Raw genomic sequence first — 25,992 nt, 5'->3', positions numbered from 1 at the left:
GCCTTCCCAGATGCTCCAGGAGCGCCCCTCACCCACCCCCCAGGGTCTGTTAGGGCACCTGGGTTACTGGGGGAGGCTGGGTAAGAGATCTGCAGATGGACCTCAGCACCCTGGCCTCTCTGGTCACCGGGGTGCCATGTTGCCTGAGCCAGGGCTGCTGAGGGCTCCACGTGGCCTGGGCCACTCCCAGCCTGCATGGGGTGGGGCCAGGCTCCATGTGCCTGGCCTAAGGCTGCCAGGGCCACCTGGCCAGCAAAGCTGGGACCCATCTGGCTCTCTCTGTGGTGGGCTGAGGGAGACGCCTGGCACCAGAGTAGAATTAGGGGCTTGGGGACACTTCTGGACCTGAGGTGCAAGGACAGGGACAGAGGCCTGTGCACCCTTGGGTTGGGGGTGGGTTAAGGCAGCAGTCCCCAACCTTTTTGGCACCAGGGGCCGGTTTTGTCCTATGGAGGAAAACAATTCTTCCACAGCGGGGGGGGGGGGGGGGGGGGGGGGGGTTGGTGATGACTCAGGCACATCACGTTCAAGCTCACCTCCTGCCGTGCATCCCTGTTCCTAACAGGCCCAGAGCCTGGGGGCCCCCAGGCTGAGGTACTCCAGAAGAGCATAGTCAGGGGCGGGGACCTCTGGAGATGGGGACCTCGAGGCTGGGGGTAGGGCTCTCTAGGACAGCAGCAGTTGTCCCCCCCCAGGAGCTCCCGAGAGCCCCCTGGGGGGTGTCACTCACTCGCACCCCCCCCACCCCTCCCCCAGGACGCAGCAAACAGCACCGTGAGGCTGTGAGTACAAAACTGTAAACGTGAGTCTTTAAAATGACAGAGGCCTGCTCGGCCCCAAACTCTGAGCCAGAGGCTCCCACTGAGGGACCCCAAAGGACCAGACCCCATCCCCCTCTGTCCTTCCTTCCCACCCAGGATGCTCAGGGGGGCCTTTCCACGCTCACACCCCGCCCTGCTGTGGGGCGGGTGGGGGAGCCAGGCTGAGATCAGTGGTCCAAGTGGGTCCCTGAGATGAGAAGCAGCTACAGGCCTGACCCTCGGGCACCCGGCCCCTGGGGGAGCCCGCCCCCACCCCATCCCATGCACACTGCACACCCCACCAGCCAGCGTCTGCGCCCGCGGGGGTCCTGGGGCCGTGTGGGCCCTGTCACGTGTCCAGGGCATCGCGAGTAGGCGAGGGCCCGTGGGGGCGGCCAGGGGGGCCATGCAGCGGCGGGGGCGGCGGCACCGAGTTGCGCTGCGAGGGCGGCGGCTGCAGCTCCAGGGCGAGCGCGGGCGGCGGGAAGTCGCGCACCTGGCGACGGTACTCGAGGAAGGTGCAGGCCTTGGTGGCGAGCGCCACCACGTTCTTGCCGACGAAGATGGCCGAGACGCGGCTGTCCCGGAAGAGCGCCATGTTGGCGGCACGCGCCAGCACAGCCACCACGTTGACGGTGGCAAGACTGAGCACTGGGTAGAGCATCATCTTCTGCGGTGCGATGTGCTCGCCCTGCATGCTGACCTCGCTGAGCGCCACGCACGGCAGCACCAGCAGCAGCATGTAGCAGTAGAAGAAGGTGAGGCCCTCGGCCCACAGCGGCAGTCCAGTGCGCGGCGGCTCCCACAGGTTGGCCTGCATGTCCAGCAGGTCCAGCAGGTCCAGTGCCACCCAGAAGAGGCGGCCACGCAGGTCCTCGCGCTTGCGGAAGGTGCGCACGTACTCCATGCGGTCGAGCGCCACCAACAGCAGGAAGAGGCCCGGCACGCACACCGACAGCAGCAGCGTCAGCGCCTTGCGCGCCACCGGGTCGGCCGCGCCCCGCCGTGCAGCCTTGTAGTTCTGGAAGATGAAATAGAGCTTGATCTCCAGCACGAAGATGTAGAGGAACCAGAGGATCATTGCGTAGCCGCGCTTGGCCGTTCGCACCTCAGCGCCCACCCACACGGCCACGTAGCGCAGCACCAGCAGGAAGCACACGTCGCCCACCAGCACGATGATGCACACACCTATCTTGCGTGGGCCCTGGTTCTGCTCCACCAGGTAGGCGTCCATAACTGCCATGCTGCCCATGATCACCAGCGTGGTCAGGCACACGTGGCGCCGGTCTGGGGGCGGCAACACCATGGTGGGCCACCGGGACCCTGGCCTGGGGACGCCTGGCCCCCACGTGAGGTGGGACGAGGCCCGGCAGCGGTGGCGCTCAGCCCGCGGACATGGCGCAGTCAAGCCCGTCCAGCCGCCTCGAGGGCGCCACTGCTCCCGGCCCGAGAACTCAGAACCTGGGAAGACCAGAGAAGACAGAGTCAGAGAGCAGTGGGGGCTGCCTCCCCAACCCCTGCGACTAGCCTGAGCGCTCAGTGGCACGCACGCGCCAATGCGCGCCCCGACCGGGAGCGGCAGCGGGACCTCCAGGGGGCGCTGCAGCCCAACCTGAGACCCGAGATCTGCCGGCCGCCCGCCGAGAAATAAACGGAACGGAAGTGGCTGCTCCACCGCGCGCATCCCCGGGGTCCCGGTTGTTCCTCCCTACTGCGGCCACGCCACCATCCCTCCCGCTCTGGTGGCCTGTGCCTCGCGCCCGAGGCCGTTCCCATGGCGATTCGGGTGTCTCCTCTCCCTACCCGCGCCATGCTGGGCGGGGACATGGGCCTGTACCCTCAGTTCTGCGCCCTGGAGGAGCGCGGGAGGCCGATGGAGGCCCAGGCCGCATCCTGAGACCCGGGTTTTCTGATCCAGGAGTGAGTGGTCCAAGTCCTGAGATTCCAGCCCACAAGCCTCTCCATGCCTGCCTACCCCTGCCTTGCAGCTCACCCCCTTGCTCCAGCCGGCTTGGTCTCCCCCAGGCCCACCCTCCACAGGCACGTGGACCACCCTCCACCCTGCTCCCACCATGGCTCCCACAGCCTTGGGAGGCTGGTGCCCTGGGCGCACCCCCTGCCGTGCTTGCCCCTGCACCTGGCCAGCACACCCACACTGCCTGCTCCCTGGGAAGGGGTGGCCCCCTGCACCTGCATGTAGGGCTCTGGAAGCCACCTTCACCTATACCCACTTGGACCCCTTTTGGGTCCGCAGCCCCAAGCCTCCCTCACGCCGCTGGCACCAGTTGTTGTGGCTGCCAGTGCCAGTTGGAGAGACACACCGGGCTGAGGGCCCCAAACCCGGGCAGGGTCACGAGAGGGGGCGATGGAGGCCCGCATACACTCCCCCACCCAGGAGTCCATAGCAGGCTCACTTCCAGCCCAGCCCCTCACTTCTTCTCTCCCCACCACAGCCCGGCCCCAGGGCTCTGTTTACTGGCCTGTCTAGACAGGGACATGAAATTTAATGTCACCCCTGACTCTGGAGCAAGTGCTTGGCCGGCTCCTGATGACAAAGCAGCCCCCACTGACCAGACGGAGGCCCTGACCCAGGGGTCTTGGCAGCCACACACAGGACTCGGACCACTCTGAGTTCAGACACCTGAAGTCAAGGGTGCCCCTCCCTCCACAGTTCATAAGTTCCTGCTCCCCACCCACACACCCACCCTGTTCTCACCCCCACTGGGTGGGCATGCTTGTCCCAGGGGACCCCACACGACACGTGGGGGCCTTCTCTGGCTGCAGCTGCGGCCTGGGGATCTCCTTCCCCCAGCTCACTCAGGCCAAATTGCCAGAGAGCCACTGCACAGCCAGCCCCTTCCCCGCACCCACTTCCCCGAGTTCTCACTCCCGCTGCCACCTCTCAAACCCGGGCGCAGACCCCCATCCCCACCCGAGCGCACAGAGCGAGCCTCGGCCGGCTGCGGCCACCAAAACCGAGCAGGACCTGACCAGCCCTCTCCAGACGCCCTGGCCGTCCGGTGCTGCTGTGTCCCCCGCGCACTCTCCGCCCGGCACTCACGGATCTGCGGCCTCCGGCCCCTCACCGCCCTCCAGTCCCTCGCTCTAGCCCCCACCCAGAATCACCCTCCGTGTCCACGAGCGGGGGAGCCAGGGCCGCAGCCCTCCACTCGCCCCCCCCCCTGCCGCCAGCCCCCACCAGCCCCCACCAGACAGAGGGCAGAGAGGGGGCTGGGCCGCTCCCCGCGCGCTGCGCCTCCGCTCCTCCGTCCAGGCCTCGCCCCTGCTCGGCGCCCGCATCCCACCGCCCCTGCGTCCGGCAGTGGGGGCGCCCAAGCCCAGCCCCTCCCCGGCTCTAAGGATGCAACCGCCCTCCCGGCTGGTGCCTACCCGCTGCCCAGAAGATGCCGCGCCCCGCGGGCCCGTGGAGCCTCTGCCGGGCCGAGGCCGCGCTCCTTGGCTGGGCCGCCCCGCTGCACCCCCCGCCCCTGCCCGAGGCCCCGCCCCGCGCCCCACGCGCCCCGCCGCCCGCGGGGATGGGGTCCGGCGCCGGTTGCCACGGCAACAGCACTGCGCAGCGGCGGTGGCGGCGGTGGCGGCTGCTGCCACTGGGGATCCGGACACCCCCAGGGTCCAAGCGCAGGCCCAGGAAATCACTGCACCCTTCCTCACCCACAGCCAGAGAACCTTCCTCGGTGCTCCAGTCTCTCTGCGTCCTGAATTTCTGTAGCAGCTCCCACCCAGGCCGCCTACCAGGTGACCCCCCTTGCCCTTGCCCGAGGCAGTAGGCCCCCCGGACCAGTTCCTGCCCTGGGAACTGACCCTGATGTGGGGCCAGGCTGACCTCCAGCTCTCTGCAGGTGGTGCTCCAGGCCTCCATGTGACCCATGGGAACAGACCCAGAAAACCCAGTTAGGTTATACGTTTAGGTCTATGATCTGTTTTGAGTTAAATTTGATGTGTGTGGTAAGCACAGAATCTGTTGTGGGTTAAATTAGGGCCACCCCAAAAGACATGCCGAAGCCCCTACCCCGTACCTGTACCTGGGACCTTATTTGGAAACACAGTTGACCCTTGAAGAGTGCAGGTTTGAACTGCGCACTCCACTTACATGAAGAATTGTTACAATCCACAACCCGAGTTCAAGGGTCAACTGTAGAGCCTTTGCCCGCGTCATCCAGCTAAATTGGTAACGCCTGAGTGCAAGGACCGACCTCCTCATAAGGAGAGAGCGTTGTTGGAGGCTCAGACTTGTGAGGGAAGGAGGCCCGTGAGGTCAGAGCCGCAGCTGCCGTCCAGGAGCACCGAGGCCTGCTGGCCACCCCCGCCTAGGAGGGGCCTAGCGCACGGTTCCGAGTCCCCCAAGGCCCACACGTGGAACCCAGCCGCCCCAGGACACTAATCCAGGGCCTGACTTGGTCCGTTTGGAAGTCCGCTGCCCCGGCACCATTTGCTGCAAAGACTGTTCTTCCCCATTGAGCTGTCCTGGCACCCGCGGCATGAACCCGTCGATGGTGGCCGAGGCCTGGAGACAAGCAGAGTGCCCTTCGACAGAGGGCTGGACGGAGACGCTGCGGCGCGCCCGGACAGTGGAACGCCACTCAGCCGTGAGGACAGACGCAATGCCGCCATTTGTGGCAACATGGACACACCTTGAGAACGTCGCGCTAAGCGAAATAAGTCAGCGTGGCAACGCTAAGAGCCACAGGAGTTCACTCCTGTGTGGGGTGTAAAGCAGACTTGTGGGCCCAGGCCACAGTGGATGGTCACCAGAGGGAGGGGGTGGGGTGGCCAGGGGCAAAGGGGGCCGAGAATACAGTGATAGGAGGTGATCTGACCTTGGGGGCTGGCCACACTGTGCAATATACGGATCGCATATCACAGAATTATACTCTTTCTTTAAATTTTTAAAGTGTTTTTTCTTTTCTTTTTAAGATTTTATTTATTTATTTTTAGAGAGGGAAGGGAGGGAGGGAGAGAGAGAGAGAAACATCAATGTGCGGTTGCTGGGGTCATGGCCTGCAACCCAGGCACGTGCCCTGACTGGGAATCGAACCTGCGACACTTTGGTTCGCAGCCCGTGCTCAATCCACTGAGCCACACCAGCCAGGGCTCTTTCTTTAAAATTTTTTAAAAGATTTTATTTATTTATTTTCAGAGAGGGAAGGGAGGGAGATAGAGAGAGAGAGAGAAACATCAATGTGCGGTTGCTGGGGGTCATGGCCTGCAACCCAGGCATGTGCCCTGGTTGGGAATCAAACCTGCGACACTTTGGTTCGCAGCCTGCACTCAACCCACTGAGCTACACCAGCCAGGGCAGAATGATACTCTTGAACCCTATCTGATCCTGTTAACCAACATCACCCCAATAAATGTAATTTAAAAAGTCAATTAGCCATACTGTGTTTGTGTCTAGACTGTCCGTGCGGTTCGGCTGGTGTGGACGGGCCTCCTCTCCTGCCCACGGCACACCGGCACTCTGTGGCCTTGCAGTGAGTTCTCGCTCTGGGGCGTGTGCACCCTGCCGCCGTGCTCTCCTGTTTTCGGGCTGTTTTACCTGTTCTGCATCGCTTGCATTTCTTGTGCAGAATCAGTTTGTCGGTTCCAGAGCAGCTGCCTGGGGTTTTGAGAGGGATCGCATGGAACTGATGGAACAGTTTGGTGGTGAAAGATGTCTTTCCGTTTGCTTAGGTCTTTGTTACCTGGTTGACAATCTTCTGCAGTTTTCAGATCACACGTTTGCCCTACCTTTGTTGAGTTTATTCCTGAGTATTTTCTTCTCCTTGACGCTGTTGTAAACGTAACTGTCTTCTTCACGTTGCTTCTGGGCTGCTGGTGTAGAGATGCAGTGGGTTTTTGCGGGATCTCGTGCCCTGCATCCTCCCCGAACATCCGTCAGTCCTACTCACTTCTGTGGGTTCGCCCCAGGTTTTCCACACAAGACCACGTCATCTACACATGCAGGTGGTCTGGTTTCTTCCTGGATGCCGTCTGCTTCTCGCCTAATGGCCCTGGTCGGACGGTCCAGCCCCGTGCCGGACAGGAGTGGACGGAGCGCACATCCCCGCCTGTTGCTGGTCCCAAGGGGGCACTTCCACCGTTCACGCCGAGCGTGACGTGAGCCGCAGAGTCCTGGAGGGTCCCTTCTGCAGGTGCGGGGACGCCCCTCCTGTCCCTGGTTTGCCGAGGCAGCCGGTTAACCTTCCCTGGAGTGTACCGGCGGCCCGACAGAGAGACAACGGTGTTTCCCCAACTGAACACCCACATGCGAAGAAACTCTCCAACCTGAACCCACGCCCTTACGAAGACTGGCACAACGTGGGTCGCAGGTCTAAATGTGAAAGTGTAAAACTTTGAGAAGGAAATATGAAAGAAAATCTTCCTGACCTGTGGCTGGGCAAAAAAAAGTTCAGACAGGAGCCCAGAAGCACAGTGCACACGAGTACAGCGTAAACTGGGCACATCGCGGCGACAGCCTTGCCCGGGGAGAGAGAGGGCAAGCGACAGGCGGGGGGGCGGTGTCTGCAGACCACCCATGGGGCGAAAGGCAAGACGCAGAACATCTTCAGCCGAACTCTGGGGGCAGCCACTTCCCAGCAGAGGGCAGGTGGTGGCAAGTGCGCCCGTGAGGGGGCGGTCGGTGTCAGAAAATGCGGAGCCTACTGGCGAGCCACCTCCACACACCCAGGAACATGGCCGGGAGTGAGCAGCTGCTGGGGCTCACGGGGCTCACGGGGCTCAGGGTGAGATTCCAGCCCAACGCCCCCAGTGGTTCCGGTAATTCCAAGTGAGCTAGAGGCGTCCGTCAGCAGACAGATGCGTTCCCGTTCTACGAGACGTTTAAAACAAGCGCACGGAGGCTCTCTCTGCGGCATCCGCCGTGGGGGTGCGGACCGACCAGCTCAGCAACCGGGCGGCCGGGCGGTCAGCATCAGGAGGTGTCGGCTTCACTCTGAAGGGACGCGGGGCTGTTGCGAAGGGTCCCAGGGGCGCTCTGCGGAGGGACATCCTTCCAGTCGATGCCAGGCGACGCCGTCTGCTTGGAGAGAGCTAGAGGCTCCAGGTGACGTGGGGGGGGGCACTAGCAGGGGCTGGCCACTGCTGGCACCCTCCAGCCCCGCACAGACCAGGGCCCAGGGTGTCGCGCCGGGCCTATGTCCGGGGTGAGCTCTGTGCACTCACCTCCCCATCGACGCCGACGTTCAGGAGAATCATTCTTTTCCTAAAATCAGACATTTCTCGGGCAAAAAATGCATCCTCAGGGTCCGGATGAGGCCAGGCATTGCTTGTTCAGTATCTCAAGCCCAGACAGACGAGTGGATTCTCACAGGAGACGACATTGACCTTGTCCCAGACTCAGCTGCTTTGCTTCAGCAAGCCGCAGTCGTCGAAAACAAAGGAGTCAGAGACGTTTTCGTGGTGTCTGTGCTTCTGAGGAAAGGACAGTTCAGCCGGCAGGTGAATGAGACCTGGGCTGTTGGCTGCAGAAACAGCGAGAAGCCGGACAACCCGCAGACGTATCTGCGACACCTGAAAGACGCCACAGAAGCCGTGTGTGTGTGGGGCTGGGCGCCAACCCCAGAGTTGAAAACGAGCGCGGAAGGGGCAGCCGCCTCGAGCGACAGGAGCCTGGGCTGCGGGGCAAGGTCAGAGAGCAGAGGCCCCGCCCTGTGACAAGGTCACTGGGAGCTGTGACAGCATGGGGGCAGGGACCGGACTAGTGTCCTGTGGCTGCGGTAACAAATGACCGCAAGGGGGCTTACAACTACGGGAATTTATCCTCTCACGGCTCTCCCCCGAGGCCAGCACCCACTGGGTGCTTGCAGGACGCCCCCTCCAGAGGCTCTGGGGGAGGCCCCCTCGGGCCGGGACCCCAGGTGCACACAGGGGCCGAGGCCGGACCGGGGCTGCAAGCCTGTCCTCAGGGCAGTGGGTGTTTGGGGGTGTCTGTGGGTGGGTCTCCTGACTCGGGAGGCGGAGCCGAGGGGGGCTGTGGCTTCGGGGACGCTCCGAGGGGGAGGGAGAGGGCGACAGGTGTCCTCATGGTGGCTTGTCGTCGGAGGGCACAGAACACGCACACGCAGACCTGCGTGAACAGCCATTGCCTGTGTGTCACACGGATGCACACGTCACACGTGCCGGGAGGAGACGGGACATTCATGTCGACCCAGGAAGCTGGGAGCTGTGGGAACTTCCACAGGTTTATTTGCAATTATTTTTAGTGAAAAATCTTAAAAATCAGTAAATGCAATTCTTTACACTGAGATGAAAGGGAAACCACAATGATACTCATCGAATTCAATAGCTGCCCACAGCTCCCTAGAAAAGGAGCCCCCGTGGGGGACCCACAGTCCGATGGCAGGCAGTGCTCAAGCGAGGCGCCGGGGCTCCTGCCCTGCGGGCCAACCCTGCGTCACACGGCCTACAGAGGTGGCGTCTGGGTGGACGGAGACCAGGTGTTAAAGGGGACGCAGGACACGATGACCTGCGGGGGGGGGGGGGGTGTCCTGAAAACGACATTAATTGTAGCGGTCACTTTGGCAACACCCAGGGAGATCAGAACAACACACAGACTGCTGTGGCCCCTGAGCAAGGATGATGCTTGAATTCTCGATGCGCCTCATATTTTAAAAAAGAGAAAATGTTAATTGTAAGAACCGAGACGCAGAAAGGCGATGAATTCCAAGCTACATTTAAAATTCTGCTCAACAAAGGAAACCACAAGCAGGTTTTAAGGCAGGTGACAGGATGGAGAAGGTATTTGCAACGTGTGAAACCAACAAAGAGGTTCCCGTCTCGAGTTTCCAGAGCTCTCGAGGCGCGGCTTCTTGAAAGGCGCCGTCTCCAGCGACCAGCGGACGCGACCAGGCCGTCCACGGAGAGGGCGCCCACAACGCCGGCAAGCCGCTCGGGGAGGCTCAGATGCAGGGGTCGAAGTCCTGGGAACTAGGGGTGGGCTCGGCACCTGCCCACCTGGCACACCTGTGAGAGGTGCAGGACAAAGAGGGAGGCGCACAGCCGTGAAGGTGGCCGCTGGCTACACGTGGACCGGCAGGTGCCATCGGCCTGCTCCTGTGGGGACGTGTGTGCCCACGGCCCGAGAGCAGGGTCTCCGGAGGTGGCCAAGAGTCGGGGGCAGCCCGGGTGCCGGGTGGGGGACGTGGACGGGTACACACGTCAGACTGGGGACACCGTCTGCCGGACAGAGCAGCACTCGGCTGTGCACACGGCCTCGAGGGCGGGGCTTTAAAGCAGGACGGCGTGGGAAACACACATGCAGTGTGGCCGCCGCGGTCCCCAGACTCCCTTGGGTGCCGCAGGGCGCTCCCGGGCGCTACAAGGCAACTCGGGGTTCTGAGGGAAACGCAGGCACGCTCGGCCTGCCAGATGCCTCGGGGGGGTTTCCACGGAGCGCAGGCTCTCAGAAGCGGGTCCCACCGAGAAGCTGGTGCCACTGCAGCTGCTGAGACAAGCAGCCCGCCCAATGCCGGGCAAAAGCCACCAAGCCTCGGGACACCAGGTGGCAGTGAGTGGGCTGAAGGCTGGAAAAGGGGGGCAGAGCCCCACAGGGCCGGACACCCTATTAATATGTAAGTGTAGCTCTTTAAGAACTTTTTTCTTTTCAGTTTTTGTTATTGTTGCTTTTTTCTCCCCTTAAGTGATACCAAGTCATTAGGACCGAAATTCGTGTTGCTTGGCCCCAGTACACTGAACTGCTAGCTGTTTTCTTCAGCCGAGGGGCGTGAGAGGTGTTGAGTGGTACCAACCCCTGAACAAGAGGGCGGGGCCTCTGATTGGGGGTGCCAGCCAGTGAGACCTCAGACCCAGAGAGATGTGGGGGGGGGGTTGCTGGCTGACCCCCTGACCCCCCACACACCAGGGTCTCGGGGGCCACACAGTTGTCTCCATCACGTCCAGAGATCTGCAAAACCAAACTAAAAAGACCCGCCTGCACCCCCACGCTCACAGCCGTCGAGACGCACCCGTAACCCCGTCTGCGATGGAGCAGTGGATGACCTAACACGGCCCTCCACACCACGTAAGGTCCCCCAGCCTGGACAAGGACGGACATTCTGATGCCCACCGCGACACGGGTGGGCCTTGAGGAGGTCACACCGAGTGTCTGACCCTGGAGTGAGATCCATGGGGACAGAGTGGGGCTGCGGCTGGGGGTTCGGGTGCCAAGTGGCCGAGGTCAGACTGGGGAGAGGAGGAAGCTCCCGGAGGGTGCGGCAGGCTCTGCCGGGGGCAGGGCCAGCGCTCCCAGGCCCTGCCGGGCGCCCGCCCCACGGCTTCCAGAGAGATGTGGGGGCTCCAGTGGTTACAGAGGAGCCGAGACTCTGTTATCTGACTTCCTATTTCCTGTTCCTGGAGGTGCCTGTCCTTCGGTTTTGCTCGTTTTCTACACCCCCCCCCCCAAATGACAGTTCTGTGTTCTCTGCTTCTTCTTCTTCTTCTTTTTTAATTCTTAGAGAGAGAGGAGGAAGGGAGGGAAACATCAACTGGTTGCTTCTCGTGCCTGGACTAGAAATGGAACCAGCGGCCTTGCAGTCTGCAGGCTTGTGCTCAACCCTCTAAGCCACACACCAGCCAGAGTTCTGCACCAGCTCTTCATCAGCCACAAACCTGCTGCTCTGGCTGCTCGGCACTTTCTGTGCGGTCTTTCAAAGAGCAGAGCCTCGTAGTTGGGGAGTCTGATTTCCCTTGGCCTTAGGAAGCCGCTCCTCACAGAGCAGTGTCCTGCCTCCTGCAGGGCCCCCACCCCTGTGGGTCCCCCGCTGCAGCCCGCGGGAGACATGCAACGCTGACTGGCCCCCACCAGTGCAGGCTGCAGCTGTCCCACAGGCCTGGGTGGTGGGGCAGGGTGTCCCCTGGTGTCAGGCCTGGGCACCAGAGGACTCAGGCTGCCTGGGGCTGGGGGCAGTGGGGTTGCATGGACCCTTGGGGTAGAGAGAACAGGGAATCAGAGATGGCAGCCTATGTGGGTGCTGAGGGCCTGCCACCTGCCCACACCTGATTGGGTCCCGAGTGGCGAGGCGGCCAGACTTCAGACCCGGTGGGCAGGACAGGACTGCTGTCGCTCCGACACCGGGAGCCCTGCTCCCCATCCCTGCAGCCCCCGGGTGAGCCTGCACCCGGGGCCACCTCCCTCGTCTGGGCCTCTCAGGCCAGAGGCTGCAGTCCCAGGCACAGGCACTAGGGTGACCCAGACTGTAATGGCTGTGGGTCAGTTTGAGAAGTGACAGCTCCATTTACTCATTTAGGTTCCTAACAATCAGGGTCTCGAGGGCCGGTGGCTGTCCTGGCCGCCAGCAGTCCATACGGCCCAGGGCGCAGCAGGGGCACGGCTGCAGGGGGTCCAGGAGTGACCTCACAGGTCCCAAGGGTGCAGGTGGAGGATCAGGTCCCGTGTCCAGGGCCACAGCTGGAGCCAACAGGGAGTGACGGGACCCAGAGCTGCCGGGGCGGTGGTGCCGAGTCTCCAGGCCAGGCCAGTGGGCGCAGGCCCGGGGGACCCCCGGGGACTGGCCCAGGAGCACAGGCTCAGGGGTGCTCAGGGGAGGCCAAGCAGAGACCATCTGGCAGGAGGGGGTGGGCAGGAGACCCCGGGGGTGGGCGCGGCGCAGGCCCAAGCTGGCCAGTGGCAGCTGCAGGAGGCAGCCCTCCCACCAGCCATTTCACCGGCCCAGCGGCCACTGGGATTTGGGACGGGACTGTCCTGGGAAGAGGGGAGCCTGGAGAGGGGACAGGGCTGGGGCCGCCTGCACCTCCTGGGGGGCCGTTGTGGCAGCAGCCGAGGGCACACCCCCTGCACACAGACGGCTCTTTGTCAGGACTGAGCCCCGCTCGCTGAGCAGCCTCAGGGACAAAGCCCCTCTGTCCACGGTGGCCTCCCCCTCACCCCACACACCACCCCTCCCTCAGCTCCAGGAGCCCCCCACGCACATGCCAGGCTCGGGCGCACCCAGGGGGCACAATGACAGCCAGGATGAGGGACACAGAGGGCGTCCAGGGCAATGCCCTCCCCCAGGGCCCTGACGCCACCCTGTGCTGCAGGCCCTGCCCCGGCCAGGCGCCACTGCCAGGGTCTCCCTGCCACTCCCGCCCCCAGACAGCAACCTAAGAGTGAGGTGGAGGCGCAACGAGCAGCCCAGCCCCTGCAGGGTGGCCTCCACCTCTACTTCGGAGTCCCCTCTGGACCCTGAAAGCCCATAGCCACCTCACTGGACTTGCCATGACCTCCTGACCGGGGAATGTCTGGGTGGCTCTGCTGCTGCTGGCCTGGGCCGAGCTCTGTCCAAAGTGGGGCCGAACCCAGGGCCTGGAGGCTGGGTTGACCCTGTGGCCACTGAGCGTGGAATCTGCCCCTCTGAGGCCAGGCCAGGTCACAAGAGGTGTCCTCAGCGTCCAGGAGGCAGGATCCAGATGAGGCTGGGCAGGGCTCCCGCCAGCCTGGCCAGCTGCTGCTGACACTGGGCCTGGAGCTGGCGCAGCGTCTCCTCCAGGCAGGCCTCCCGGCTCTGCAGCACCCTGATCGCCTGCGCAGCCTGCAGGCCCGGGCCCGCTGGCACCCCAGCCTCGGTCCTCACCAGTCGGCAGGGCCCATGGGCCTGGGCCAGGTCGCCACCTCGCTCCCAGGCCTGCCGCAGGGCCACCAGCTCCTGACCCACAGCTTCCTGTGTGGCCCGCTGGGCAACGCTCCACTCCAGGCCCCGGCCTCCAACCTGCAATGGGAGAAGCAGTGACCTGGAGCCAAGCGCAGCCACATCCAGCCCGGGACTCTGACTTCAGGTCCCCTTGGCACTCACTCAGCCCTGACAGTGGCCCCTGCTGGCCCCACAGCCCCCACCCACACCGAGAGGGGCTTCCAGCCTGGACCCCTCAGCTCCCAGGGAGCAGAGGCCCACCCCACACCGGCTCAGAGGCCCGGCCTTTCCAGGCTCTAGTCCACCCTCAATGAGCCCTTGAACCCCGGGCAGCAGCCGTGGGTCCCCAGGGAACCACCCTGACCCTGAGCCCCACGGGCTCCCAACAAGGAAGCACCGAGGGGCCTGAGCTGTCACAAGGGCCAGCCTCGTTCCTGCCATCAAACCCCTGCAGACATCAGCTGTCCACACCAGGGCGGGGAGCAGACACGAACAGCAAGGACAGAGTGGGGTGGCCACGGGCCCCGAAGAGGCCCGCTGAAGACTTTAGGGAAAAACCGCGCCCACAGGTCCAGGTGCTTCCAAGGAGGAAGCCAGGAGCCCAGGCGCTTGCCTGCCCACCAGCCAGTGACACAGGCCACATGGGCAGGGGAGGGCAGGGAGGGGCTTCGAGGGGCTGGGGAGGGGGCCCTCCCTGCGCCCCCCTTCTCTGTCGGAGTCCGCCCACTCCAGATGAGCCCACATGAGCCCCGCTGTCGTCTCCCAACGCAAGCCAGCAGCCGGGCGCCCTCACCCTGGCCTCCCAGGCCGCCCGCCGGGCCTCCACCGCAGCCCGCAGCTCCTCCTGCAGGGCCCACAGCTGCCGCTCCAGCTCTTCAGCCCCAAGCTCACAGGGCCTGGGCACAGACGCAGGCTGTGGGGCCTCCGGGGGGCAGGATCCCAGGACCGTGTCCTGCAGAGGGAGACCCGAGTGAGGGCGGCACAGGCCGCAGCACTGCACGCACAGCCCAGCTCCTGACCGGGGGGGACAGAGGCCCAGGTCACACAGCCAGCTGGACAGCTAGTGTCACCCAGGCAGGCCTGCAGGCCAGGGGGCACAAAGGCCAGGACCCTGCAGGCCTCTGGGAAGTGTGAGCCTCCCCAGGAACCGGCAGGGTGCGAGGGGGACCACTGGACGTGTTGAAGGGGCCCCCAGACCCAGCACGGCAGGCCTGGGTGCAAGGCTGGCCCCAGGCCAGGCTGGGGTGTGGCCTTGGGGCTGCCGTGTCAGGGCCAGGGAAGAGGGGTGGGAGAGGGGAGGGGGCCAAGAATCCTGACCATCCAGGGCCAGAAGACCGCCTCCCGGTGCCGCCACTCCAGAGCAGCCTCCAGGCGTGCGTTCTCACTCTCCAGCCTCCGCAGCAGCTGCAACGCAAACCGGAGCCCAGGCTGAGGCAGGACTCCTAGGGCGCTCAGACCCCAGTGCGGGGACTCTGCCCAGCACCGCCCCTCCCTCTGGCCACTGTGCCCAGTCCCCTCGGCACAGCCCTGGCCCACCATCTCCCTGTGCCACAGGGCAGCCCTGCTCCACGCACAACCAGGCCTCTAAGCAGGTCTGTGGTCCCCCACACCAGCCCCAGCTGCAAGCCCCTCAGGGTCAGTGGTCAGCCCAGGTACTCCGATGTGGGACCTCTGTCCCACGCCCCTCACTGACTGGGAGCTGCACCCTGGAGGCTGCTGGGCTCTGGGGGAGGGGAACCCCAAGCCAGGGCAGAGGCTGTGCAGTGCCCAGTAGGGAAGTGATGGAGAAGACCCCCAACCGCCTCGCAGCCCTTAGTCACTACAGCCCTGCAGCACCCCGCCCAGCACGCAAGGCTGGCGCCCACAGATCCTGTGCCCCGAGAGCCCCGCGCCTGTGGACACTGCAGGAGCACATGTGCACCCAGGTGCCCCAGAGCTGGCTGATCGGTCACCACACACTCCGCACTCCCAGCCCATGCAGAGTGGCCCGTGGCATGACTGCCTGAGGGCCCACCACAAGCTGGGGAGGGGCGGTCCAGTCTCTATCCCCCCGGGCACCCCCAGGCTGGGCACCTGCTGGGGCTCCTCTCTGAACACTCAGCCAGGTACTGGCCATGGGCACGGCTCCTTTCAGAAGATGGAGGTCCTGGGCCCTCTGGGAACCCAGAAGCATGTGCTGAGGCTGGGACAAGTGTCCAGAACATGGCAGCCACCATGTGGCCAAACACAAGCTCGGCCAGGCCACCCCTCACAGGGGCCAGTGCACTCACCCCGAGCCAGGGGAGGGCCTCTGGTCTCTCTCCAATCCCGCACATCCCCAGCCCCACGGACAACCCAGGTGCTGGCCAGGCAGCTAGGTACCTGCTGCTGTAGCTGGAACCTGGTCAAGGGGCCGGACGGGGGTGGCCTTGAATAGCTGACTGAGGGCCCAGCCTAGCACACCACCAGTGTAAGTGGAGGCAGGCCTGCGGCGAGAACCAGCCTGCAGCCTGGGGGACCCACGGCCTGGGAGGGCTGAGACAGTCGGAGCGTGCAGCCCACATGCTCACATCACGGTTACATGTGTACACACATGCACACACGTGTGCACATGCACACTAGCCAAGAACAGTCCCACACGCCATGGGAAAGGGGGGCAGGTAGACACTGTGGAGGGGAAGGCCACAGCCCCTTCCCTCCCAAGGGCTGGGGCAGGGTGGGGCCCCAACATATGAGGAAAGGCTCAGCCAGCCACCACGGATCATTCCGGAAGCCTCTGAAAGCCTTCCCAGGAGAGCAGGCCCTGTGCGTGGGTGGTCCAAGCTCCCACCAGCTCCCCATCCAGAAGTCTCGAAAGGAAGCCAACCACAGCCTCTCAACTGGGCCACCCTGTCCGTGGCCCTGAGGCACTAACAGGCGAAGCCTCGGGGAGGAGGGAAGCCGCCCGCATCTGACCCGCCCACCACCCCGGGGACCAGGGACTGGGGACCGGGCAGCACTAGGCTGGAGCCGGAGCAGCCTCTGCTCTGCTAACGTGGGGACTGGGACAGCCAGCCGGGGGCTCACAAAGTCACCCTTAAAAGGGGACAGAGCCAAGGGCACCTCAGACACCCAGATGCCACCTTAGCACCTCCAGGGCCCAGACAGCCCTTCCCCGCCCAGGTGGGGCCCAGAGATGTCAGCCAGGGACACAGGCTCAGCGGGCATCCCTGCCTGGGCACCCGACCCCACAACGGAAGGCAGACGCCCTGTGAATGCACAGCTTGGGAGCTGGGGCCTGCTAGGGCAGGAAGCAGGGGCCACACCGGTCTCAGCACACCTCCCAGGCCAGGCAGTACCAGCCTCACAGTCTGGACAGGCCAGAGCCCAGCCCTCAGGGGACAGTAGCCCATCACCAGGTGACACCTGCAGGAGCTGGGACGCTGCAGTGCTCATTCTCAATTCCACCACCACCCTTGGCCCTGCCTGTGCAGGCCACCTGCGCACACAGCAGCCAGTCTGCACTGCGGAGGTGCCAGGCAGTCTGGGGCCGGAGAGGCCTCTGGATGCGTGCCTGTCCCCCACACCAGCAAGGTGCTGGGCTTGGCAAACATGAAGGGTGCAAAACCAGGCCCTCCCTCGGCCCCTCCCACCCCAGCCAACCAGCCCTCACCTGCCGGCCACTCTCAGGGTCCCTGAGCAGCTCCGTTTCGGCAACAGACAGGTGGCCCAGGCGGCGGTCACTGTGGCAGCCTCGAGTGTACCAGTGGATCTAAAATGGGCAGCACAGAGCCGGGCTGAGCCAGGGCCTTCAGAGCCACCTTACAGATGAGGGTACAGGCGCAGAGGTGCAGCTGGCCACAGCAGTCCAGGACAGGACGGCCCTTAGCCCCTGGGGACTAGCCCCAAGCCGGCCAGAGGCCCTGGGGGTGGATAAGCTCAGCAGTCCAGCAGGGCCAGCAGTGGAATACAGAGCAATCTGCCTGGGCCCGGGGGGCGGAGAGGGCTCCCCAGCCAGGTGAGCCTGCAGGTGGCAAGCAGGTTAACATTGTGGCACGGCCCAAGCAGCAGGAGCTGAGGCCAGGAAAGAGGAAATGAGAAGTTCTAGGAAAGACCAGCCAAGCAGAAGACCCTGTGCCGGAGGCAGTGACGTGGGCTGGAGGGGTCCGGGCACCTAGGAGCCCTGCACTGGAAGGAGCCCCAGGCCGCCTGCCCAGGCACCTCTTGGCCCAGACCTTGCACTGGGCCTGTGGAGGGACACCTGTACCCGCCAGCCAAGTGCCATCGGCTCTCAGAACACACAGGAGCTGCCCACTGCTCACCAGCCCGTACGCAGGGCACAGAGGATGGGGTGCCCAGGCAGTGACTCCCCCAAGGCATGGACCCTGATCCACTGCTCAGTGACACAGAACCTGAGGCCTATAGGGACTTCTGAGGACAGAAAGGTCAAGCCCACAGGCGATGCCGGCTCCACCTGCCCTAAGCCCCCTCCTGGACCACCTGGAGCCCTGAGCTCAGGCTTCTCGCCACCTCAGGGCAGTGCCCCACAAGTCACTCCCAGCCAGGACTGGGAGGCCTATGTCCAGCCAAATGCCAAGGCCACAGCCCTTGCTGGACAAGCCACATGCAGCAAGCAGCAGCCTGACAGCCGGGAGTAGGAGGGCAGCTGCCGCTGGATGGAGGGTTCTCAAGGGCACTACCTTGCCCAGGAGGGCACACTGCTCCTGCTGACTGGCCATCAGGGTTCGCCACCGGAACCGCAGCTTTCCCATCAGCCACTGCAGGTGGCGGGCGTCCACGGGGCCATCTGCTTCCGCTCTTGGTGCAGGCAGGCCTGGGCTGGCCAGGATGTCACACTGGAGAGGGAACGAGGGTCAGGCCCTGCTCCCACCCACGGCAGAGACCCCAAAAGGGAGAAGAGTAGGGAGAGAGAGAGAGCCATGGGGTCCCGAGGGTGCCAGGGGAAGGGTCGGGGACAGAGCTGTGGGCACACCCCCTGCTTGCCCAGAAGGGCAGGCAGGGAGAGCAGGGGCTAGGGAGCCGGACAGGGAGGCCAGTGGAGGCCCAGCCTCCATGCCCTCGCTGGGACTGCAGGATGACAACACTGACCCCCACAGCGCTGTCCTGAGGGCGGCCAGGCCTGTCTTCGCGGGTCTGGCAGGCCGCGCCCAGGGTCTCGGGTCCACGGCTGGGACTGGCCCGCTCCCACCACACACCCACCTCACACACAGGCATCTCGTCGCCCAGCTGCACGCGGGTCTGGGCCAGCAGCCGCTCTGGCAGGGGCTGGCGGGCCAGGAGCCAGGAAAGAGCCAGGAGCAGCTCGCGGCTGCCCCGGGAACCGTCCTCGGGAAGCTGAGCGAGCCCCTGCCGGGGGTAGCCCTGGGAGAGCAGCTCCGACTTCACCCAGCGGGCTTGGGCCTCTGGGGGTAAGAGACTGAGCGGCTCAGGGAACTACCTACTGGAAGGGACCCCCGCCACGACTCCCAAAAAGTGGCCCCGAGGTCGTTGGGGCTTAACCAGGACGTAAAGGTGGGCGAGGCTTGTGCGGTGGGAGGGGCCAGAGGCTATGGGGGCGGGACTTACCGGAGGCCTGGGCTGACGGGAGGGGCTTGGGAAGGTGGACTGGGCCAGAGCCACCACCTAGGGAGCCCCGGAAGCAGGTCCCGCTGGGGCGGGGCTTACATGGGTGGGCGTGGCCAGGCCATCCGAACGGGGGTTCTACGGAAGGATTGGGGTGCCCAGAGTGGGCGCAGACAGCGCAGAGTGTCGTATAGAGCCCACGGGCGCCGGGCTTACCCGGGGCGGGGGAGGCCGGGGCGCCGCCAGCCCGCAACTGCGAGAGCACACAGAAGAGCAGCCGCCAGAGCGCCGGGGCCTGAGGGTGAAAGGGGGAAGCCGTCAGCAGGCCCCGCTGCCTCCCTGCGGGGTCCCAGCGGGCCTGGACGCCTGCCCTGCGCGCCTCACCGCCTCCGGTACGGTCGAACTTGGCGCGGCGAAACGTCTCGGGGCTGGGACCGCCGGGCAGCGTCCGACTCAGCGAGGCGATGGCCTCGGGCAAGGCCCCCGCCCCACCCGCCCGGTCTACCCGGCGCCGCCGCCGCCCCATTCAGCCGGCAGCCGGCACCCGCCTCGCTCGATCGCACGGCACGGCCGACGGGCCCGCCCCCGTCCTATTCCCGCGCCTGTGCTGCCACTGCTGCGTCCGCGCGCTCTCTCCGCTTGGATTGGGCCACGCCTCCGACCCCGGCCCAATGAGCGGCGCCTCGGGCGAGGGAGTGCAGCCCGTCGTGTCCGCTGCGGAGGCACTTCCGGCCTAGCGGGGACCAATGGCGGCAAGAGCTCCGACGGAGTCCGCTCTGTGCTGACCAATTGCGGCGACACTCGACACTATAGACTCCACCAATCAGCGTCTTACCCCTTGCACCGAGCGGTAGCCTAGCCACTGCGGGAAGGTCTGCGCCCGCGCTCGGGAGCCCTTGCAACCCGGAGGTTCGCGTAAATGGGCACCACGGACCCAGCCAGCGACCCTCCACCTCCGCGATGCCCTTTCCGGCCTGGCCGCCAGGGGTCGCCCGGACGCTGCAGCGCGCACGAGGACTGGGACGCCGGGGCCACCGCCTGGGCGCGGAGGACGGCCCCGGACAGCTCAGCCCCGCCGCACGGGGGCGAGAGGCCCCTCGGGGAAGGCCAGCGACTCGCCCCACCATAACCTACATGTACAGACTTCCCGGGCCCAGTCCATTCTCTGTACTGCCAGCCCGCCCAGCCTGCCTCTGTCCTGCACCCTTAGTCTCTCCGTCCCACCGTTAAAGAGACAGTCTTTGAAAGAACATACGGAAAACTGTTTGGAGGCTCTCAGAATTAGATACAGATTTACCCTACAGTGCCAGTATCGGAACGCACGAGAACTGTGTTCACCTACACGGAAGTGCACAACAGCTTTGTTGATGGCAGCCCAAAACGAAACAAGACCACGTGCCCAGCAGTAAACCCATCCAGGGGGCGGTGGTCAGCAGCAGCCACGCACCACTGCCACGTGCTGCTGGTTGGTTGCAGCTCGGACAGGGAAGAAGCCGGTCTGTGCACCGTATCTAGGAAATACAGAAAAGCCATCTGTAGGAACAGAAAGCAGATTCCATGGCCTGGAAAGAGTCCAGGACGGGGACGGGGGGACTCTCGTGAGTGCCCAGAGTGGTCTAGAACTGGCCTGTGGCAGCAGAAGTGCGTGAACTTGTTGCAGTAATTAAATGTGCGCAGGTGAAGTTTATGGAATGTAAATTACACCTCGAAGCTGTAAAGAAGACAGAGCGTGGGCAGAGGAGTGGAAGAGAGAGAGAGAGAAGAAGGAAGTCAGTCCTGGACCCCAACCTTCCCCAGCCCCAGCCAAGCCCACAGGAAATGCAGTCACACCAGACCCCATCTTCCTCCCAGCCCTCACCTTTGCTCACCTGCCTCTCTGTCAGGCAAAGCCAGCTCCTCATCCATGTGTCCCCCATAACCAACCTCTTCCTTCCCCCAGCCTCCACCACAGGTGCCCCTGGATCCCCTGCCCCAGCACCCCCACCTAGAGTGGGCATTCTCGTGTGCATGTCCTCCCCTGCGCCGCAGGGGCAGCCCCTACTGGCACACACCCTCACCAGTACAGGGGCGTTGCTGTCTGTTCCCCCAGCCCCCACTACCAGTTCCCTCCCACGTCCATCTTCTGCTCAGGCTGGGAAGAACAGGCCTCCAGTCTGGCCCTGCCTTCTGGCTGCCCAGCAGCTCAAAGGTCTTTCTGGCCACCCTCCTGTGGCCTTCAGAATAAAACCACTTTCCTTAGCTCACCCGATGGCTCCTGATGTTGGGTCTGGAAGCCTGTCCGGACTTTGTGCCTGCTGGGTCTTCCCCCTGGAGTGCTTTCCTCCCCACCTGAGGCCTGGGCAGACCCACTCCTCCTGCAGGCCGCCTCTCTTCTCACTCACCCCAAATCTCCGCCCCCCACCCCACCCCCTGGGCTGGGAGGGCCTCTGTCACCCGTCCTGGCAGCTCAGGGCTGCTTCCCTGTGCGCTTACTGTGTCCCCCGGCCCAGCCCACTACTGTGCACGGAGAACCCCACCCTCACCGTAGCGCCTCTGCTCCCTCCTCCCTGCCCTTCCCCACCTGCACCAGGGGCACTCTAGCTCCCACCTCATGGGACTCAGTGAGTCCCCATCTTTCTCTGACACAGAGCCAACACTGCATGCTGCCCTTTAGCCTCCCACAGCCTGCCCAGCTCAGGCCTGCAGAGCCCCCACCACAGCCCTGGGGCAGGGCCAAGACCACATGCCAAGCTGAGATGACCTCTCTTCGCTCCTTAGGTCAGCAGAGAGCTGGGAGGGTGATGTCTGCTGGGCCACAGGGCAAGTGGCCAGTGGGGGACATGGGGAGGGCTCAGAAGGTGGCCAAGTCTGCAGCTGCTGCCCAAAGTGTCACAGGAGTTTCGGGAAGCCCCCGCATCTCCACAGGGCCTGTCCTCAAATGCCCCGTTTAGGCAGCCAGCCACTGAGTAGTCCCTGGGCCCAGGGTGGGGTCAAAGAAGGGGCAGTGGTGTCCAGGCAGACGCCCTTGCTGAAGCACAGCTGGCCAGGTCGGTGGGATGGGCTGAGGATGGGGGCTAAGTTGGAGTGGCAGGAAGTGGGGAGGGCAGTGGAGGACTTCCCGCCACAGCTCCCCTAAAGCTCAAAAACGGAACCAGCATGAGTTCAGCTGATTCACCCTGTGGCTGACCCTCTGGCTCCTGCCCTTGTGGCCTGGTGTTCCCACTGACCCATGGGCCTTCCCCTCGCCCAACGGGACTGGGGCACCTTTGGGCCCAGGGGCTGGAGAGCTGAGCTTCCATGGGGCTGTCCGGGGTAGCCAGGGCACTTCCATGCAGAGGGGGCTGCAGCCTGTGGTGGGCCCCCGGTGTAAGGTCTGGCCTCAGGACCCCCACTGCAGCTCCCCTCAACCACTCCCCCAGCAAGACACACACAGGCAGGTCTTCCCAGCAGTGGGTTTATTGAGGGCGTGAGGGGCTACAGGGGAGCCCGAAGTGCCTGGAGTTAAGGCTGGGCACCACCAGCCTGGAGGGGCAGTGGTCCAGCAGGCCGGGGATGGGGTCGCCACAACCTGCACAAAGAGACAGGGACAGAGGTAAGTGCAGGCCTCCCTCAGGACGGGTTGGGGAAGCCCATCCTGAGGGCCAGCGAGCGGGCTAGGCGGTGCCTAGCGGGTGGGGGAGGGGTGCACCTGGGTCTACTTGAAGGTGTGACTCTCAGCTCCGCCTCGCCCGAAGCCTACGGAGAAAACAGTGGGCAGGTCAGGGGCGGCCAAGGCCAGCGGCAGGTCGGGCCAGGCTGCGCAAGGAGGGAGCGTACCTTTGGGCCCGAACATGGCGGCATAGCAGGGGTGGTTGCAGTAGGGCTTGCCCTCGTGCTGCGGAGAGAGGGGCCGTGAGGGGCTGTCCCCCCCCCCCCGCCCCCGCTGCCCCCCAGGCCCCCCCCTACCTCAGCGTGGCCCCCTGAGGTCAGTGTCTTCCCACACTTCTCGCACTTCAGACACGGCCGGTGCCAGTCCTTCCCCAGGGACGTCACCCGCTCGGCTGCAGACAGACAGACAGACAGGGCCCCATGGGACACCGCTCTGGGGACACAGAGCACACACACCCACCTTCCCCCACCACCTCTCCCCAGGGCCTTCCCACCCATGCCTGGTGGCCCCAGCACAGGCTCCCACGCCTTTATACCTCCGGTACCCTGGCTGAATCCAATCAAATAAGCGGGAGGGGGCGCTAGCCCTGGGCCGAGGACTGGGGTCCCAGTCAGGAGGGCCTGGCTACCAGATTAAGTCCTGGGGACTCTGCACCGGTCACTGGGAGGGGGATTGCAGGGAGCCCTCTCTGTGGCCGGGTCGGGGTGGGTGGGCTTCCCACTTCCTCCTGCATCTCCTGTGGGTGGGACCCGGGGCGCGGGGCAGGAACGCGGTGCCCGGGAGCAAAGCGCGCCTGGGATAGCGCCCCGGGCACCGGTTTCCGCGTCTGTTTTTACTTAGCGCTGGGAGGGGCGACGGGAGCCCTGCGTCCTTTCCTGCCCAGCGGGGTCCCCGCCCAGGGCGCGCCCAGGAGGAGGAGGCGGGAGAGACGGGGACCTAGAGACAGGGAGACCCGGAGACGGAAAGCCCACCCGACGCAAGGGTCCCAACCCGCATATCCATAGTTGCGTGCAGGGCTGAAGTTTCCGCTCCCGGGTCGGTTTCCCGGGTCCCCAGGCGCCCCCACCCAGAGCGACCTCCACCAGGTTTCCCCGGGGCTCGGAGCACCGCGGTTCGTCCAGGAATGGGCCAGAGTTCGCTCACCGAAGTACACCTCCTTCTCACACTTGGGGCACTTGGGCATAGCGGCGCTGGGTCTGGTACGGACGGCGGAGCAGGAACAGACAGCAGCACTGGACTGGGTGGGACCCGCCGGGTGCGCGCCTTTCAGGGAAGCTGGGACCCCGCCTCTTAGAGGCCCGCCCCACGCACCCCGCCCCCCCTTCTGACACTTGACCCGAGGACCTGGGCTCCAGATCAGGAGACCGAGAGTGGCCCATCTGGAATCCACCCTCGCTTCGAGGCAGGCCCTGGGGCTGGCCGACCACTAAGTAGTGGCTGGGGGTGCGCTGGGGACCCGCGGGGACTCACTGAAGGGCGGGGCTGCTCAGGCGGCTCCAGCCCCACCCCTCGCCCAGGGGTGTGGAGCACCGGGGTCCAGGATGTGCGGAAGGGGCTCCCCAGGAGCAGGAAGGCTTGCTCCCCCCCATATGCTGGAGCCCCCTGGGAGACAGGCTGGAGTGGGGGAAGGGACAGCTCACCTCTAAAATGCAAATAGATGCAAACAGCCTGAGACACAACCCCACCCACTCTGACCCGGCCGTCCCCTGGGTTTGGGATGGGGAACAGGACCAAGGGAGTCTCAGCCTGGTAACCCCCCAAGAATTCCCCTCAAGCCTTCACACTCGGGACATCCCAGGCTCGGTGAGCCCCCCACCCCCACACCTCTGGGAAACCAAGTGGACCACAGTGGGAACACCCCCAGGGCCACGAGGAACTCGAGATGGGTTGCCCCCTCCCTTTTCGGGACAGCAATTCCTGGAGTCTCTGCAGGGATGGTGAGGAGCCACGCCCCAGCTGTTTCCAGAGGCGGGCTCCTTATCTTTGGGGAGGCGTCTATGGTGCAATGTGGTCCAAGTTCGCTGCCCGGGACAGCGGCTGGCCCGCGCCTCCCGGTGCCAGGCAGAGGCCTTGGGAACCACCCACCCTAGGAATGGGGTGGGCCCAGGGGGCTGGCGCTGGGCTACGGGGTCCCGAGCCATCCTGCTACCGCCAGCAGGAGAGTACAGACTGGAGACACTGGTACAGCCCTCCCCCCTCGCCCCACCCCCCAGGGAATCCCTGCTCTAACCCTCCTCACTCCTGGTCAGGGTCACTTAGCCCCACCCTCTCTGTGCCCGGGAGAAGGGGCTGTCCCACCTCTACCCAGAGTGCCACACCCAGTTTGGTGGCCTCACCAGCACCTAAGCGTCAGCCCTCCCTCCTGCCCCGTTGTCCACAGTCCCGCCCTCCAGCCTCCATGGTTACCAGCGACGTCTTCTCCCCTCTACACACCCGTCTTGACAAACACCTCACCTCTGGGCCTGTCCAGGCCTTGTCCCCATGGAGGACCCTCCTCCCACAGGGCGCAGGGCTCCTGGCCTCCCCATGCTCACCCTCAGCCCTGGCAACACCCAGTGACCCCCACCTCACCCTCCCTGAAGACCACCTTCCCGTCCCCCGCCCTACAGCCTGGTCTGGGATACAGAGGGAACCATGGGTGGCCCCGTTTCAACACCCCCCACCAACCCCAGGAGGCTGGCTTGGGGGAGGGCAGGCACTCCCAGGGTGCAAGGGTGACAGAGGCCCCACCCCAGAGCCTACTGCCAGTGCGGGTGCCACACCGGACTCCAGGCCCCTCTCCCCACACCCCTCTGCCCTGAGACCCCCTCGCTGAGGCCACAGTTCTGCCTCCTCTGGGACTCTGCCAGTCCAGGGTCCTGGGACCCTCAGTGGCTGGCTGCCCACTGCCCTCGAGAGTGGGGTGCATGCCCTGCCCTGGCGGAACCCCCAGTGTCTCAGTCACCCACACCAGCCCGCACCCCCCCTGGGAGTCTGACAGCCACAGTCACTTCCGGGCTGCTGCCCTCTTGCTGGCACTGGGACACCTCGCTATGGTTTCTGGAGCAAAGGCCCCCCGCCCAGCCCGACCCCCCCACGAACCCTCCCCCCCACTGCTCTGGGTCCTCCTGGCCTGAGCCAGATGCAGCTGCCGCAGGGCGGGCCCTGACTTCCCTCATCTCCTGGCTCCGATCTGGGAGAGAGCAGGAGAGAGAGGAAGGAGGCCAGTGGTGATGGGGGGCAGGGCAGGGCCCAGGAAGGCTGGGGGGTAGACGTGGAGTGGCTGCCCCCTGGCACACACACTGCCTGTGGTTCCAGGGAAGGCCTGCCCTGGCCGGTGTGCTGGGCGGAGGCCCGGAGCACGGGGGCAGGCTGCCTCCAGAAGGGCCCGGGAGGG

General features: G+C 64.8%; 3 protein-coding genes and 1 long non-coding RNA gene across 5 annotated transcripts; 1 reads left to right on the top strand and 3 right to left on the bottom strand.

Moving 5' to 3' along the window:
* Positions 1-787: 787 nt before the first annotated feature.
* TMEM121 (transmembrane protein 121) lies at positions 788-4,261 on the bottom strand. Of its 2 annotated transcripts, none has more exons than XM_028507243.2 (2): positions 4,191-4,261; positions 788-2,261 (listed from the first exon to the last, which is right to left on the bottom strand). In XM_028507243.2, the coding sequence occupies exon 2, from the start codon at positions 2,104-2,106 to the stop codon at positions 1,150-1,152; it is 957 nt and encodes a 318-aa protein (XP_028363044.1). In that variant the 5' UTR covers positions 2,107-2,261; positions 4,191-4,261; the 3' UTR covers positions 788-1,149. The 2 variants fall into 2 exon arrangements, with proteins under 2 accessions (XP_028363044.1, XP_035870296.1); XM_036014403.1 differs by lacking the exon at positions 4,191-4,261 and adding an exon at positions 3,927-4,143.
* Positions 4,262-12,194: 7,933 nt separating this feature from the next.
* Positions 12,195-25,813, top strand: LOC118497978. The gene is made up of 3 exons (XR_004900508.1): positions 12,195-12,278; positions 15,476-15,480; positions 25,803-25,813. It is a non-coding gene; the product is annotated as an uncharacterized LOC118497978 (long non-coding RNA).
* Positions 13,122-19,595, bottom strand: TEDC1 (tubulin epsilon and delta complex 1). The gene is given in 9 exon segments (XM_028507470.2): positions 13,122-13,525; positions 14,241-14,399; positions 14,765-14,851; positions 17,079-17,177; positions 18,106-18,261; positions 18,626-18,828; positions 19,205-19,283; positions 19,373-19,381; positions 19,383-19,595. Coding segments are annotated over 9 exon segments (1,248 nt in total). The 5' UTR covers positions 19,515-19,595; the 3' UTR covers positions 13,122-13,201.
* Positions 22,406-23,908, bottom strand: CRIP1 (cysteine rich protein 1). The gene is made up of 5 exons (XM_028506688.2): positions 23,760-23,908; positions 22,913-23,007; positions 22,784-22,841; positions 22,656-22,702; positions 22,406-22,535 (listed from the first exon to the last, which is right to left on the bottom strand). The coding sequence occupies exons 1-4, from the start codon at positions 23,797-23,799 to the stop codon at positions 22,662-22,664; spliced, it is 234 nt and encodes a 77-aa protein (XP_028362489.1). The 5' UTR covers positions 23,800-23,908; the 3' UTR covers positions 22,406-22,535; positions 22,656-22,661.
* Positions 25,814-25,992: the final 179 nt, after the last annotated feature.

The sequence above is a fragment of the Phyllostomus discolor genome, chromosome 1, assembly GCF_004126475.2.
Source record: "Phyllostomus discolor isolate MPI-MPIP mPhyDis1 chromosome 1, mPhyDis1.pri.v3, whole genome shotgun sequence".
Classification (NCBI taxonomy): Eukaryota; Metazoa; Chordata; class Mammalia; order Chiroptera; family Phyllostomidae; genus Phyllostomus; species Phyllostomus discolor.
The sequence above is the reverse complement of the archived record's forward strand: the minus strand, read 5'-3'. Positions and strand labels throughout refer to the sequence as shown.

What these genes read in the sequence shown, in the direction of transcription:
- TMEM121 (XM_028507243.2), bottom strand. Translation starts at nt 2,106, where the DNA reads ATGGTGTTGCCGCCCCCAGACCGGCGCCACGTGTGCCTGACCACGCTG.
- CRIP1 (XM_028506688.2), bottom strand. Translation starts at nt 23,799, where the DNA reads ATGCCCAAGTGCCCCAAGTGTGAGAAGGAGGTGTACTTCG. An exon ending in TGAGAAGGAGGTGTACTTCG is followed by an intron (nt 23,008 to 23,759) that starts GTGAGCGAACTC and finishes GTCTGTCTGCAG; the next exon opens with CCGAGCGGGTGACGTCCCTG. An exon ending in CGCCATGTTCGGGCCCAAAG is followed by an intron (nt 22,703 to 22,783) that starts GTACGCTCCCTC and finishes TTTTCTCCGTAG; the next exon opens with GCTTCGGGCGAGGCGGAGCT.